At 40.1% G+C, this 17,650-nt stretch overlaps 1 protein-coding gene across 1 annotated transcript; it reads right to left on the reverse strand.

Moving 5' to 3' along the window:
* Positions 1-363: 363 nt before the first annotated feature.
* Positions 364-14,219, reverse strand: LOC139201509 (neuroplastin-like). Its single transcript, XM_070830840.1, has 8 exons — positions 13,953-14,219; positions 7,071-7,239; positions 6,862-6,956; positions 5,795-5,928; positions 4,531-4,804; positions 2,932-2,953; positions 1,507-1,583; positions 364-1,345 (listed from the first exon to the last, which is right to left on the reverse strand). The coding sequence occupies exons 1-7, from the start codon at positions 14,041-14,043 to the stop codon at positions 1,523-1,525; spliced, it is 846 nt and encodes a 281-aa protein (XP_070686941.1). The 5' UTR covers positions 14,044-14,219; the 3' UTR covers positions 364-1,345; positions 1,507-1,522.
* Between the last annotated feature and the right edge of the window lie 3,431 nt (positions 14,220-17,650).

Consider the following 17,650-nt stretch of genomic DNA (forward strand, 5'->3'; position numbering starts at 1 on the left):
TCTGGCCAGGTGTTGAGAAGTAACCACAACAAGTAGAATAAAAATATAAATATAGTTTAAAGAAGTGTTGAGTCTGAACTCAGGTTTTTCAGAACCGACAGTTCTGGGATTCTTGTGAGTCAAGTGAGGATTTTTTTAGTCATGGTTTGTTGTCCCTGTTCCTCTAATGTCTGCCTGTGATCATGTTCAACATGTCTGCTGTGTGTCACTCTTAACTTCACTAGATGGTGCTGTTACCCACATGCTTTTATTTTTCTGTACTCCCATGGGACTTCCTGTGGGCATCATTGATGGTACTGAACTGAATGCCTGGTGTGTTTTACAAAAAAAAAAAATACTTCAGACACACTTTCCTTTTTGAGATATTTATTCTTAAAAATGAGTCGGGATCTTGCAATTGCTTCAAATGTCAGTCCTGACGTGGGCTTTTTTTTCCACCGCCTCCCACGTCAGCTGTAGAATTCATGCAGCTGTGTAGTATGCCATCAACGCTCTATGGTGATCCTACTAGTTTAAAGCTTTGTCACAGAGAAATCAAAAGCTGCAATGATTTTTAATATACTGATATGGATAATAATTGCATAGGATAGTAGCCATGCTATACAATACACATAATTATAAAACAGTATGTTAGAATGATTAGTACAGATCTCCTAAAGTAGGTTTATACAGTTTCTCATTATTCTCAACATTTAAGTGCATCATATAATATGAATAGTCTTTATATTAATGGTGATCTGATACATAGTTATAGTGATTTATCACATACAGTACATACAGTAAAGTAACCCTTAACCAAATTTAGAGGGACATTGCAAAGCCCTTAAAATGTAATAGATATTGTCTGATAAAACGATGAAACTTAGAAAATAGTATGCAGCAGAATGATAAAACTATACACAACTGTCATACCAGATTATGGTGGCATTTTTTTTTTTACATTGCCCACTTTAGTTTTTCCTCTAGAACACACAGATTATCTACACGAGGCCACTCTCGGAGAAAAGAGCAACCAAACAAAACAAAAAAAACATTTCTGCCTTCAATCGGAAGGTCCACATCTTGCATGCATTATTTTAGAAGTAGTAAAAATGTTAAATTAGTGGATAAGAGGGAAAAATCATAAACGTCAACGACTGCATGCAGCAACAATGGTTATAATGTTAACAATTCCATAATGGTTAGAATACGCCCTGACCTCGCACCCTCATACAACAAAATCATAAGGCATGCCTCACTGAACTCCTCCACAACCATACTTTTAATGGCAGACACATCCTATTAACAACTGGTATGGATTCCCCTCTTGTTTACCTTCATATGGTCAATACATGAGTAATGAAACCTGTAAATAAAGAGAAAATTCATCTCATTAGCCCAATCTGACAGTACCTTTATTTTCTCTTTAGGTGATAATTTCATATGGTGGAGCATCTTGTAATTTGTGGCCACAGGGTTGTAATACATATTTATCATCAGGCTTCCTCTTAATAATTTAATACTTACTCAGCAGACAGGCTGCTCAGTTTGTATTCCTCTGGCGGAGGTTCTTGTCTTTGTGGTTGTTGGTAGAATTAGTTTTCCTGTAGCCAAAGGTAAGTAACACAAATGAAAGACGTGTATACCAGTGCTCAAACAATCTGATTAGTTGATTGGCAGAAAATAATTCAACTGTTAAATTGTTTATCAAATAAAAATATAAAAAGGTTTGCTTTTCACTGTTTCACATCATTATGAATTAGATACTTTTGGTTGCTGAGATTGATGAGATGTGATGGAAATTTAGCAAAATCTCTCACTTTTATAGATTAAATATTACATAAATAAAACAAAACAAAGCAGTGGATTAAAATGGGCATGCCACTGATTTCAAACAAGTTTAGTGCTAATCGGTCTGTGAAAACAGTTGTATGTTTTCTGTGGCTTTGAAATAAGCTTTCTAAAGTCGGAGAAAATTCCCTCGTTGATATAACAGAGTCATCAGTAGAATGCCCTTTTAATCAATCATTTAAAAAGCTCTAGTGCGTGCTAAACAGCTGATTACATGAACAGATTCACATCAGAGTTATCAGACCTGGGACCACTTATATTTTTAAACAATTCATAGCATTATTTATGAGACAACATTATATAAAATAAGAATAGAAATAAAAAGGGAGCTGGCTCCTGTATAATATCCATTTGTATTTCTATTCTTATTTTATATACACTTCTACTTGTGTATTTTCAAACAGCCTCTATTTATCTGTACTTATTTTCTGTCACATTTATTTTCCCTCTGGAGAACAATAAAAGGTGCATATTATTATCTCTATCCTTTAAAAATGTAACAGTGTACTTTAAGTCCTATTTAGCATTTATAAGCAGTATGTAAACATTTAATAAACCATCTATAACACACTACACTGTAACTGTAGGCAGCTTTAAGGACATTAGTAGTGTTAACTAATGTACAGTATTTGTCAACAATGATAAATTCTCCATTGAGACATATATCATATTATTACAACTGTGATTCATTATCTATTTATATACAAGCCTCCTTATGGGCGCATTTAGGAGGAGTTATTTGTTGTTGACAAATATATCAACTGTATAAATCATGTATAAAATGTTTAGATACTGCTTAAAACTGATAATAAGGGAATTCTGAGTAAAGTGTGGCCTTGTAGCATCCTATGCAGGGCTTCTCTAATCAGGACACCTCAGACAGCATAAACGTCCTTACTTGACTTTAAAATATTTTCCCTATGATTTATATGAATGCAGCAATGCACGATCACATGATGCTCCCAGTTGCTTGTGACCCAGATTTAGGGGGTACTGCGCACTGAGGTCTAAAGACAGCCGGGATACATCATGATCTAAGCTACAACAAAACTACCAAGCTAAACAAATATATGGTATTGAAGGTAAAATGTTTATACTTACACTGGTCCAGCTGGTTCATCATCTGAGGCAACAAGGAAAAATATGCAGAAATGAAGACCAGGAAATAAAAGAATTGCAAGGAAGTTGATGAAGTGACAAGTGGTTTTTTTCTTTCTCAGAGCATAAAGAATGGCAACATGTAACATGTGACTGACACATGGTGCACTTAGCCCTGAGGTTTTTGAGAATTTTAATGATTCAGCAGTACGGTGTGTGCAGACGGTGTTATATGGGATGAAATCGCAGCCGAGATGAATTAACAGAAAAGTAAACAATAGGCTCTCATGCCGCAGAAAAACCACCTCATGAGGTCACTCAAACACACAGAATGCACTTGAATCCAGCACACCACCACATTAAAACGCATGAGCAAGCCAGAACGATTACAAACAGGCAAAATTCTATCTCAATTAAAAAGATACTGTCGTCATGCACGGACAAGCAGCGCTCACAAAAAACAGCTGTTAACTCAGAGAGATCAGTGAGAAGCAGCTTCATCAATATTAGCCCTCGACTCAGGGTAACAAATTCAGTGAAGCTGTGTGAAACAGTAAAAGTAAGGATGACTGAGGAACACAAAATATTTCCAGTTCTTTACAGAGACTTGCATGCCGTCTCACTGCTGCGTATTATATGGTGAAGTTTGGTGCAAAAATACAAAGTTACTGTGCTGCACAGTTAAACTGAACTGTGTGCTGTTCTCTGAACTGGAAGGAGATGAGGTTGAACGCTTATTGAAATTCATGAAGCATGCAAAGTCTCACACTTACCACAAACATGGTTTAGGTTATGCAATTTGGGGAAAAGGGGAGGGGAGGTGGGAGATATTACAACAGACTTAAACTGAAATTCTACAACAGTTTCTGAGCATGCAATAAACCACAATGTGGGTATACTCGTGTGCAGTGTCTCTGAGAGTCACTGGCACCTCTGAGCTGTCAGTCATTCGCTGCACGTTGCATCTAAGCAGCATGTGACAACATCAAAATTCTGTTTGAGAGGAAAAGGTCACCGAAATACCATTAATGCATAATTTATGATATAGTTGGTCTCTTGAAAATGAAGTACTCAAAGGTATTAGACAATCCCAGGATGGCATACACACCTTGTATAGCTAAATGATTTGATGTGGTTAAGCTTGCAGCAGCTTGGGGACAGCACAAGGTCCCTGGAAAGCCATTAATAATTTAAACTGTCCACCTCCGCAACACTGCAGTATCATATTTCTCATGAATATTAAATGCTTGAAATTGTCCTGACAAGGTGCGACCTCTTGCAACACTGTCTGCCTATTGGGTCAACCTCGCCAGACTGAATTATTGAATGTAGGCACAGCACAGTGTCAGGTGACTCTGTTGGTGTCTCTGGTGAAGGAATGACTTAAAGCAGACACCGAAAAAGAAAGTGAGGCTCCTTTCACAGTTGCCCCGTTGCCCTACACCACACTGGCCATGTTTTTTTAGATGCAAAAAGACTTTGCACAAAATTCATAGGAGAGATTCATGTCAAAACTTGAACAATAAAGCCAGTTTCTCCTCAGATATATTAAAAAACAGCAGAATTATAAAACAGTCCTTACTGCCACTGCTGGTGACTCACCGTCTTGTAAATCTTCTGGCTTCTTACGCTTCTCATAAACAACGATGATGACGATCAGGATGATGATCTCAGCCAAAACTCCCAGAAGGGGCCATAAGGGGGCCAAGTGGCTGCGAACCCTGAGCACAGACTTCTCTTCGCGGCTGCCGATCATGTTGGTGGCATTGCAGTGGTACTCGCCTGGATCCAAGCCAATGTCCAGGTTGGCAATGTGGAGCTCAGTGTAGTTGTCTCTGCTGCTGATGAAGAAGCGTCCAGTTGAGTTGTCAATTTCCTATCGAGGGAGAAGAAAGAAATGTACTGAAAAACGTTTAGGGTTTGACAGTCTGTCACTGGTTGTGTTTACATGGTTTTATAGTCTAGTTAAGGTCGTTAAGTTTCCAAACAGTACATAATATTTCTCGCTGTAATGCTGCATTACATTTTCCCTTGATGTAATTGTGCAGTCATCAAAAATAGCTTCTTGGGCTTTTATTTTGATAGCAACTCAATACAAGTATAGTATTGTATTGCATCCTTGAAACAGACAGATAAATTAGCTGAAACCAAACATGTATTTTGACCTCAAATGTTCCCCTCTGCTGAGGTCACCAGTAGATGACTGGTAGACTTCTTCAAATACAGATTTAGGTTCAGATACAAGAAAACTTAACTCAACTCAACATACCACAGTAACCAGTGACACACCACACTTTTTCAGGCATTTTCATGTTGTACCTTATAATTAGAATATCATATCAGTTTACATTTGTCGACACAAACCAGGATATTGGAATAACTAAGTTAACAGTAATGATACAGTTTTGTGCATTCAGGCTTTTGAAAAGCATCTAGAGGTTACTGCATCTCACAAGAAGAAAATGCAGCACCGGTGGATTTCTCAAATCATTTACATTTGTAGAAATTTACCAATTTATTTTACACCCAGTGGCCACTTTATTAGGTACATCTGTAAAATCTAATGCAATTCAATACAACAACCCAGACATGAATTCTTGTACCTCTACAAGGGTGAACAATTTTCACTTCTGAGACATATTCATTTAACTATATGTTTATATTAGCAACACACACAGTATAACCCCACCACTAACATATGACCTCAAAAATAACATTTGACTTCTAGAATAATGATTTTTCTGATTATTCCAATTATAATCTTCCTCCGTGTAGAATTTGCTGCAGATCTCTTGTATTGGATTTCATTAAACTGTATGGGTGTAGCTAATAAAGTGGCCAGGGAGAGCAAATTCACATCACATACCCTATAAATGCCGTTGTCGAACTTGCGCCAGGTCCAGACAGGGTGAGGATAGCCTACAGACTTACAGTAGAGCACAGCACGCTGGCCTTCATTCTTATTCTCACTACGCTTGTGGCCTGTAATCTCAGGAGCAGCTACAATGAAATAACAAAGATTAATTGTTATAATACGCTTGACAAATTCACATCACTTTAGGTGTAACAGGTCTACTGTGTGTGCAGTGATTTATAAGTGAAAATTTAGTCATGTGAGTTGCATGAAAGTAATATATGTTACTAGTTTGTAATTTTCAAACTAAAGTAGCAACTGATGATAAAGAATAATCTTTTTTATTTCACGTGTCTTTTTAATAATAATAATAATAATAATAATAATAATAATAAGTAAGCAATGCTCAGAGAAAACAGCTACATAAATGTTTTTTAGGCAATGAACAGCTGCTTTATGGTGTTCAGATCATAGACATAATAATAGTTATTTATAGAGTGCTTTTCATGCAAGATGAACAGAGCACTTTCCAGAGTTAGGAGGATAAAAGAAACTATAACTGCCATTAAAAAAAGCTGCAGGGGGTTAATAATGCAGCTAACATGTCCTCATTTCATTCACAACATTTCATCTAATCAGGAATGTGTGATCAAATGTAACATTAAGCTGCCTGTATTATTCAGTGTATTCTGTATATTATAACAAGTTATGGTTGTTAATTTTTCCCAAATGAACAGAAATGCCCCATAAAATAAAAGCAAACTGTCTCAAAATCCAATCCTCCATAGCTATGCGTGCGGCAGCAGAAAAGGCTGACCAGATTTTACCGTTGAGACATAATCCCTTGCCATCAGACAAACAACACACCATCTGCTGCCACTGAGCCGGGCATTGGTTAGATGGAGGTGTCAAGGGCGCTGGCTGCCCCTGAGCAGCCCGCAGAGCTGTTTGAAATCACAGGTCCTCACATGACAGGGCTGCTAGTGCTCAAGGCCACTTGGGCCATTTTTATTGGTGACATTTCTAATGTGGCCTTGAAACTAGACAAAGACGCCTGTAGCTCACAAATCAACACCTACATTTAACTTCGATGGTGGCGTTGGCTGGAGGGGCCACCTCGAAGGTATAGACACACATGTACACTCCGGCGTCCTCTCCTCTCGGTTTTTTCAGCCTGCAGAGCAGAGACACGCCTCATGTGAACCCGCACCAGGCTGCTAAACTCTGTGTTTAGCGTGCACACACATACACACACAGAAGTTGCATATGGTTTTGTCATGACTCTCACCTGTACTCAGTGTTCCTATTTGGGCTGCGTGTCTCTTCGATCTCCTCTCCGTTCTTCATCCAGTAGCTCTCCTGGTGGACACTGTGGGCACTGGTCAGGTTGCACTGCAGTGTGTAAGAGTCACCTTCCACAGGCAGTGTGGTGTGTTCAGAGGCGGTGATTGACGGCTCTGTAAGAAAGAAGCACGGCTCAGCTACGACAGAAGTGATGCTTGCTAGGGTTCGTGGGTGAGGGTGTGTTGGAAGATGTAAACAAAAACGCACAAAGGGTCCAGACAGACACCTCAGCCAACCGCACTTTATACAGCACAGCACAGGAATAGAGTTGTAAAGTGGGAGGAAGTATTTCGGGCATCCAGGGTTCCTTAAGTAGAAGTCTGTGATTCTTTGTACTGTTATATGAAGGTGGAAGTGGGAGCACTTCCAAGGCTCGGATGGACATGAAACTCCCTCGGTTGAGTCATCAGCACAAAAGATGACCAAATACATCAGAAAATATCTAATTCTTCAATAAAAAAAAGAAGTTAACGTACAAGCCTGTGTGCATTTCAGTAAGAAGCATCAAATCCCTGAGCTTAAATTCCTCTTATATGCACCACTTTTCCCTAATTTTATAGCACAATCTGCATCTTAAATGCGACTAGTTTCTGTACAGGAAATGCAGATATTTTTATTACACTTCTGGAGTACAGGTCAATAAAGTTAGAAGTTTTCTAAATGCTGATTATTTTATGCTAAAATATACTCAAGGAAGGCAAAAATTAAGCCTTAGTCTTCAAACTGTAATTCTGCAGCTGAGACTATCACTTTTATAAAAGGAGTACTCATGTTGGGAGGATATTTTAATTTAGAGACATATGAAATAGCTCAGAGGGAATTCTGTAATAAACACAGAAACTCACATACTCATATCATACATCTGTGTCAGGCTGAAATTCAACCTCTGAAAAATCCTCACTTGGATTAGGTTTTAAACCATGAGGACCTTAATTGGAGTGTTGTATTCTGCTTAATCCCGATTATCTACATCTTGTTTGTAGATGCAGAACCAGTGAACCTCTCAATCTGAGTACTCACAAACTGAAACAGACAATTTTGGTGAGCACATATATGCAGTGCAGATAGCGCCAACCAAGGACCTGAGTTTTGGTACTGATGCCTACATTTTTTTTTTCCTACATCTTACTGTGAGGAATTCAACAATAGACACCAAATGTTGACTTGCCATCAGCTGTACAACTACTTTGCCTACATAAAATTATCCAAAATTGAATATATTTGTTCCTAGAAGTGTAAAGTGTACTTGAGTACTTGTACTTGAAAGCCACTATATAAATCCAAGCTATTATTATTAATATTATTATAAGAAGTCAACGAGACTACTTACATGGCCAGAAGGCAGCTTTCAGTGACTTTATGCTATAAAAACATTTTAGATGGCACGAAAAAAGAAAAGATTCAACACCCAAGATCAGTAACCACAAGTTTTTGCTTCCATTTTGTTTCCTGTGCATTTCAGATTCTGGTGCAGCATGATTTGGGGAAAAAACATCTGTTTAAAAAGAAACTATTATATAAAATGATAATTATATACAAAAGCATTGCTGCTAGAGGGAGAACAACAAAAGGCTATCATTCATAAGATTTGGAAACAACTATTGGAATAAAACTGTGTGTGTGTGTGTGTGTATACCCATACCCAGCCTGCAAAATTAAATTAGACATTTTAAAACAGGTTATGACAATAATAATCAACAGAAAACAATGAGATTGAATACAATGATAGTCAGTTCAGGGAAATGAGACTATGACAGCAAAAGGGACAGAAAAATGAAGCACAGGACATGGAGACGGGGAGGTGACGAGGCTCTAGGGGGTGTTACTGTAGGCTGACGGATATACTGAACCGACGGATGAGCACAATGTACAATACTACTCAACTAGTTGATGGTGTTTTTCTTCATTTTTCAACTCTGGAGGGGAGGATGGCACCTACAGAGGAAGCTGGCAGCCCTCTGGAGAGGTTTGAGGGAGGCTGAATCACACAGGAACTGTTAAATTTGGTTACTAGCGGGAGGGAATGGTGGTTTCTCTTCTACGCTGACCACTCACTCTGCAGCACCGTTATAGTGGCCTGAGCACGGATCCAGGTGGTGGCTGGATTTTGGTGCAGGTCATTACGTCGCGGGTCATTGCTGGCTCTGCACTCATAGGTCCCAGAATCGTCCAGGGTGAGACGAGAGACACCCAACACACTCACGGCATTGGCGCCGTAGGCCGTGCTGATGGACACTCGCCTCTTACGGGCGCCGTCCCACAGCTGCCTGAAGGAGTCGGCTCGGTTGATCTCAGAGTACCACCACTGGATCTCTGGGGTGGGGTTTCCGACCACGTCGCAGTACAGCTCAAAGGTGTCGCCCGTGAGCTTAGTCTCAGACAGAGGTGATTTCACAAAGCCCGCTGGTGGTAGTTCAGGGGGAAGCGTGTCCAGAGATAAACCCCAACAAAAGGAAAACAGGTGCAGGATGGAAAGGCAAGAAAATAACAGGGTACGTTAAATGGGAACCAGAAAGACAAAAAGAAAAAAAGATAATGTGAAATAATTAAAAAAAGACACTGACAGACAAATTATCTTAAAATGAAACAAAGGCTGATTAATGTGGAAAAAAACAGAAGTAAATGTAAAATATATAATGGAGTTTGAGCCAACGATTATCTTCATTACTGATTCATCTTTCCCTAATTTTCTTGATTCATGAATTAATTGTATATTGTGAAAAATTTCACAATTTTCCAGAGCCCAAGCTGACACACTGAACCTTTATTTTGGTCTGAAATGTGAAGATATTCAATTTCCTATGACAGAAGACTGAGAAAACGAAAAGGTGGAAACAGAACATTTTTGTCATTTCTTTGCTTGGAAAAATGACAGCCGACCAACACAAAACAGTGAAATCAACATCAGGCTGTTAGGAGTGGTCACATCAACATTTTGTGTGTGTGTGTGTGTGTGTGAGGGAGAGAGAGAGAGAGAGAGAGAGAGACCTTAGATCTGCCAAAGCCATTATTGCAGCTATTCCTAGGAAGCTTTAATTCAATTCTGCCGGGACGTCCTTGCACGGCTGCTCTCACTTGGTTTTGTCCAATTAATGACATCATATAAATTTGTGCCTGGCTCGCACAGTGCTCACATCCCAAAGTCCTCTAAGTGACCTTGTCATTTTCAGTACATCTTGTCTGTTTAATGAAAAGTCTTTATTATGCTCCGAACAAAGACACTGGACAAACTGTGCTGTTAATTTTACTGGATTGAAATGTCTCCTCCTTGAAATCCTCTCATCTCTGAGCTGAATGCAATGAAAGTGAAACAATTGATCATGGCTGAACAGAGAGAAGAAGAAGGAGGAGGAGGAGGAGGAGGAAGAAAGCGAGGAGGAGGAGGAGGAGGAGAAGGACGTGGGCAGTAGTCATAAGTATGGTCTATAGCCACTATGGAGAGCACATAAGATTGAAAGGAGATTTATAGAAGCTGCAGCTCTGGGTCTCTGGGGAGCGTGTGGGCGCATGGTGATAGACCCCCTCCGTTTCCATAGAAGCACCGTACGGCAACAAAGTAGGAAGAGGAAGAGACAGCCAACCAGACCATGCAGATCATCATCACCATCATCATCATCATCATCATCATAACCCTGCCTACAGCTGGTTCATCAAGACCAGCACATTTACTGCAGGCGCATATAGATTCCTACATACTGTATATAAGGACTGAAAACTACAGCGAACACCTCAGCTCTTCAAACAGAACTGCGGAGAGACGGATCCTGCCACCTCGGATAGTGTGGATGTGTCAAAAGTGCTGAGCCAGCAGCGACGTCCCCGCACGCCACTGTGCTGTACACGTCTGATTGACGTCACTCGTGTCAAGTTGATGTTAGTTTAGGCGTGTGGCTCATGGGTGATCTTAGAACTACAAAGGCCGCATTGTACTTTTCTGTTTTGCTTTCAGGACACTTGAGTACCTGATTTATTTAAAGTTATCCACCTTTTCTAAACATCTGGATGCGCTGCGCTGCAACCAAGAAGGAACCAGAGAATAGTTGGAGTCTGAGCTTAATGACCAACTTTGATGACTGATTAGAAGATTAGAATATTAATTAATTTTCTGATGATCTACTATTCAATTATTCAGCCATTTGTTTCAGCTCTAAATGTGACTTCAAGGTGTATCTTTTATATAAAGCCTTTTAGAGTCAAAATCATTATAGCAGCATCATCATCTATAAGGTTACACAGTGGGCCAGCTCTCCAATCAGACACTTAGATGTTTCAGTGAGGACCAATCAGAATCTGCCTTTCAGGCCCTAGTTACAATGAAGGAGATGATTGTTGATATGGGACTTAAACCAGAAAAATAGGAATAAATTTGAAAGTTAACACCCTGACTTGAGTTTAAATTTCATGCAAATTTCTGATTAATTAGTCAAACTGTAAATCTAACAGCCTGGCAACAGATGGCCTCGAATAGTCCTCAGTGATTCCTTGCTGATATTTTCTCTCCATATAAACCAGTATACTATGAAGCAATTCTGGCCACTCTCCCTGTTAATCTACCATAACTACTGCAGCACATATTGAGTAGCTAATTGGATGCTGAATGAACAGTCCATCAGAGCAGAAGTGGGTCCTGATGGACAGAGATAACTAGAGATTAGAGCAGATAACCAACAGAGGGCAAATGTTGCGTACATTCACATGCTGATCAGAACATTTAGAGTATAATTAGATAATGAAAATGTTTTGCGGAGTATAAACATCATTTTAAGATAAAATATTTAGATTGATTGTTTTGATACCATCTAGTCTTACTGTGCTTAAAAACAGCTGACTTTAAGTCTTGGATTAAAACGTTCTACTCTGTTTCTATCTATCCTGGGATTTTGATATTTTGCATCACACAGAAGACAAAGCTGAAATATAATGAAAGTCAATAACACTCCCTCGTTAGATATGAAAAAAAATGCAAATTGGAACTGAAATGAAGATGATCTGCACTGATTTTTTCATAATAAATCATTTAAGACTTTTTTTTTAAATACTTCTACTGTTTTCTGGCATTGAATTGACCAAATAATTAATCAGCAAACTGAGGAAATAATCATTAATTGATATTGAATATAATCAATATTTGTAGCCCTTGTGCAAATTACACAAATGGGACCTAATCATTTCAGGCTTGTGATTGTGGATGAGCACTACATTTGCAATGCACCTTATCTTTTACAATTACTCCACTGCCAGTACATCTTCAAACCTCACTATATGTATATTTTCAGTTTGATCATTTAAATGAAAAATGAATAGTTCAAACCATTTAAAAAGCAGCAAAATCTAAAATCACTGATCAGCTCACCCATTGAGACCTCTGTCATTAGCTGCTTTTCTTGCTTATGAATGGTAAATTACCAAAAAGTCGTTTGAATTATACTATTAGCAGCCTCCTTGGTGAAAGCCACTCTGCTTTAGATGAAATACACATCCTTCTCATGTGAACAACCATTAGCAGAGACAAATGGCTTCTCTGTTATGTGGTTTGCTGCTGTGAGCGTTAATATCTGGCACTACCAGACTCTGGACAAGGAATTAAGGAAAATAAGACATACACTGTTGGTATAATATCTATCTATGATAAATAGAATTTATCTGGCAGTCTGAAGTGCTGATTGAAAAAGAGATGAGAGAGAGTGGGTGTGCAGTATAGGAGGTGATGTGTAATGCATTCCTACACATGGTCAACTCCAGCGAAGGCCGTGGCTGAATAAATTCTCACTCGCTCTCACACAACGCTTGCAAAGGTTTACAAGCTACACTGCACACTTACAGCACGCATGCACAAATCCTCAGCAGAGACAGGGTTACACTGCTCTAAACTGTTTGGTGGGGATGTGATTTACGAGCAGAGGGGTCATTCAGACAAGTAGCCTGAGAAATCAATGGCATTCTGCAGTGCAGTGCGTCTCAGCGAAGAGTTAACAGATTCACTGTTGCAAGAGGACATTAAAGCCATGGTTCCCAGTGCAGCATCTCTGCTCTAAAAATAGAAGCATGCAGCAAAATGGACTGATGCTATTTACAGAGCCGCACATCTTCTAAGAGGTCCCACATCTAATTACATGCATGTTATGCTCTCTTACAGGGACCTGGACTGATGCAGGGAAATGTCTCACCCAGTGGGAGAGGAGCAACACTGATGATAACACTGCTGGGTGCTGGATGATGATTTCCTGAGCCCTATCCTCGCATACCTGTGCAGACCCAAGCCTGGCAGCATGTTGATTGCGTGTGTGTGTGTGTGTGTGTGTGTGTGTGTGTGTGTGTGTGTGTGTGTGTGTGTGTTTTCATGAGGAAAGCAGAGTGGATTTTGAACCTTAGCGTGACACCATTTCTCTGTCCACCTTTTCCCTTCCTCTCCCCTACCCAATAAGCAAAACTTGTCCTTGCTGATTGACTCTGTATTCAGCTCCACACTTCAAAGGACATTTTAGGGACATCGCACAGGCCTCCGTGTGGCCCACTTCAGCCTAACGAATACAGCTTGCAGCCTATTAATGATTTATGGGCTCTTCGTTTCATCTAGGAAGCCAAAAACAGCGCCTCAATCGAATAATATCGGTTTCTTTTAGTGTGGCGTTAAGGGGATTATCTAATGAGACTTGGCTGCTGGAGATATATCTGTGATGGACAGCGGTCCTCCTAACAGAGACGTCTTGCAATGATTCATTCAAAATGACCCAATGCAGAAATGCAGGCGGCATCCCTCCCTTTAAAAAACCGCATTCTTGCCATTACAGCCATGTATCTTCCACAGGGAGAGCTCATTTCCTACCGTACTGGGAAGAGACGGACTGCAGCATCAGCGCTCCAAATATCACCACCGAGAAGGACATGACTGCAGCTCTTCGTTTCACAGGTATCATCTTCGGAGACGGGAGGTGCAAAATGCCGGTAGGCGAACGCTAAGGTGACCCGAGCGGGGTATGATGATCCGGGGAGGATTTGCCGAGGCTCCAGACACCCCAGTCGTGTCACGCAGAGAGGGGAAGCGTCGCTGGGTAGACTAGCGGGAGCCCTCGGCACTACTGCTGGCTACCTGTGCAGCTCTCCGCTGTCAACCCAGTGCAGCAAGGGAACCACCTTTTTTAAACCACCCGTTTAATCTCAAATCTCGCGAGATTTCGAAACAAGCGGCTACATCACATATCGTCCCATCATGAAAGTGGGGAGAGAGAGAGAGAGGGGGAGAGAGGGAGAGACTACTGAGGTGTAGCAGAGATCAGTTATTCGAAAATAGTGGACAAGATCATACCATACTCGTTTGACAATTGATGTTATTTGTAGCTATGCTAATTTAGCTAGCAAGAATTAAGTGAGTCTTGTTACTATGGTTACATCCATTTAATAGCGCAGTGATTTCGAATGGTGATTAAACTTTTGACCGGAACTATGTTTGAGACTCTTTTTTTTTTTTTTTTTTTTAATCAGCCAACCAATCAGGAACGAGTATTTCTCACGTACGAACACAGATTTATCCACCTGCAAATCAAAGTAATCATATGCAGTGATTAACAAAACGCTACCAGGTCTTAAATTGTGCCGTGGGTCAAGCTTTTTCTCAGGCCGACTAAGCCCTGACCTCAACAGGACTTGGGGCTTTAAGTAGACTTTTAATCCTATTTCTCTTTCAACTAATGTAGGGTAATGGCTGCCTCACACCAGCAACGCGGTGTGAACCTTGTCCCTAAACTAAATGGAGCTAGTAAAGTGGCCTAAATTAACTAGTCAAATAGATATACAACCAGGTGTTCCCTTATACTTATATACATTCTTACATTGCAATGTAGGGACTTACTGTACTGGTCAGGCAGCCTGTCACTGTTTACTGTCTAAGGTGAGGACCTATATAATGAACCAGGAACACAAACTATTTGACATATATCTATCAGGAATTGATTTGTTGGATAAATAATTCCTGAGCCTCCTCAAAAAAAAGTGGTTTATTTGTATAACAATGCTGATAACCAGCTTGGTTCCACAAGTCTGTGTCGTTGTCTTTACTTGTGCAGACACGCTCAGGGAAAAAAAAGCTGCAACGGTGAAACATGCCAAAGTGCCCTCTACAATGGCCAAATGTGCAACAAAATGTGATAAAGTGCCCTCGAGGGTGCCCTTCCATTAGAGAAAACTTCATCCAGTGCGTTATAGTTTGCCCTACACGCTAGAAAATGTGTCGGCCTCTATGTGCCTCTAATTGCCTAAATAGTTATTAGTTCCCTGTGTGTAGTCATTGTGCTTTATATCTGATCAAAAGCATATCATCATTTTTTCTTAATCTTACACAGGGTTTGGGACTGTTTCCCCATTATGCATCAAGACCTTCTGTTCATTTGGTGGCCTTTTTTTTTTTTTTTTTTTACCCCTGCCCCTCATCATTCTTTATGTCATGACTCACTGGTGTGATACTTGATTCTGTTGCCAATATAGAAAAAAAGAACAGCATGTCCAAAGAGAGCATTACAGGGGCAATGAAAATTGACAGAAAAAAAGTTTTACAAAAGAAAAGTTTTACAAAATGAGGCAAAGAGGAAAGTGGTGAGCAGGTGACTGAGTGAGTCAGGTGATCAGGACTAGTGAAAAGGTTTGAGAACATCTGGGTAATGGATGAAGAATAGCAAGTCCAGGGTTCCTGGGGCGGGCAGACTGAGTAAAATGAAAACTGTGGCAGACACTTTGACATAAAGCTTAGAATAGCATTTGAATGGCATTATCACATATCACAACAGGGACAAAAGGTCTCTGGCTCTTTCCATTTATTTAACTGTTACATAGGAAAAAATATTTTTATGATGGCATGTAGAGGATAAATTAAGAGGTCTTACAGCCTGAGGGATAAATGGGTACCATTGACTGCAAAGCCCTCCTGTCCTGGGCCATGCTCACCCCATGCTAGTTTGTGATGTTTCCAGTCAGGATGCTTTTTATTGCCCCTCCATAAAAGTTGACAAGAACTTGGCACAGGAGTTTTGCTTTCTTACATTTTCTTAAGACATAAAGCCGTTTCTGAGTTTTCTTAACCACGGTGGAGATGTGAGGCAGGTTCTCTGTGATGCTGATTCCCAGGAACCTATAGCTGTTCATCTGCTCCACCTCAGCTTCTTGGCTGAAATAAATAGGTTGCATCCTCCCAAGAAACTTCTGTGTTTTCTCACAAACCTTTGCATTCTCTCTTGAAAAAGTTTTGCAAGACCTTGCAAACAGTTTAGGCAGAGGAAATATGAAAATAGAAACAATATACTCAGGGGAAGTAATGCACATTGTGAAGTGAGGTAAAAAGATGAATTATATGAATTATAGTGCTGTTATTGTCAGTTTTGGTGTAGTGTGGTGTACTGGGAAGGACTCCTTCACACACTGAGGGCGGAGGAGTCCATTGCTTAAGGAGATCTCCAGTGCTGTGAGTGTGTTTATATGGGGTGGGAGTCGTTCCGTCTCATGGATGATAGCGTCATCCTCCACCAACTCCTTGAGGGTCGAGGGGCACACCCAGGACATAGCTGACACTCTAGATGAGTTTGTCCAGTCTCTTCCTGTCCACAGCTGTGATGCTGCTCCCCCAGCAGACCACTGCATATAAGATGGCTGATGCCTTATCAGAGTCATAGAAGGTCTTAAGCAGTGCCCCCTGCACTCGAAAAGACGTCAGCCTCCTGAACGGATAAAGTCTGCTTTGCCCTTTCTTATAAAGTGCATTTGAGTTGTAGTTGTAGGCTAGAGCTGTCTGAGACATTTCCTCCGGGCAGCTGTACCAAAAAGTGCAGTGTAGAGAGAAAGAGACACATATGAATTAGATGACATACGTTTGGTTTCAGAAGTGTGTGTGTGTGTGTGTGTGTGTGTGTGTGTGTGATGCTATTTATTGTAATCCTTTATTTATTGTAATCCTTAAATCATCTTTAGTTTTCTATATCAATAGGTGATCACTAATGATAGATAATTGCTGTATTTGCATATCATACTACACAATTATTTTTTTAGTCAGCATTGTTTTTTAGCACAGACTATTGTCTGCAGGGAATCATTTCTGGCTGTATTTCTGACTGCCCCAATTATCTCCATCAATAAGATGTACAACACATGGCCTAAGAAGCAACACCCAAGGTAAAGAAAGTCCAGGAGTGCTGACTGCTACTGACTGATATGGAGAAGAAGTTTGTTGGAGCAGCCATCCTGGCTGCATGTTTTCTGGATAGGATATCATCTACATTTGAAACGGATTTGTGTCACATCCTGACTGCATTTGCCCTTATCTGATCCTAACACTCCCTTTTCCTAAAGGCAATCAAGTAAAATCTGTTTGCTTAACGTCTTACAGACAGAGAGGAGGACAGCTGTAAAGCACTCTTGCTACACCAACGGTGAGCTCCATTTTACGCACAGCTTAAATATTTTTATCACAGATCAGAAATACAAATGGTAAACTCTTTATTGGAGAAAACATTCAATCAGTAATGAAGATCTGCTGTATTG

This window comes from Pempheris klunzingeri, chromosome 5, assembly GCF_042242105.1.
Source record: "Pempheris klunzingeri isolate RE-2024b chromosome 5, fPemKlu1.hap1, whole genome shotgun sequence".
Taxonomy (NCBI): Eukaryota; Metazoa; Chordata; class Actinopteri; order Acropomatiformes; family Pempheridae; genus Pempheris; species Pempheris klunzingeri.

Coding starts and splice junctions, on each gene's coding strand:
- LOC139201509 (XM_070830840.1), bottom strand. CDS start 14,043: ATGATACCTGTGAAACGAAGAGCTGCAGTCATGTCCTTCTCGGTGGTG. Junction 2,954..4,530: donor GCCAGAAGATTTACAAGACG/GTGAGTCACCAG, acceptor TTGTTGCCTCAG/ATGATGAACCAGCTGGACCA. Junction 1,584..2,931: donor GATGAACCAGCTGGACCAGT/GTAAGTATAAAC, acceptor CTTTGGCTACAG/GAAAACTAATTCTACCAACA.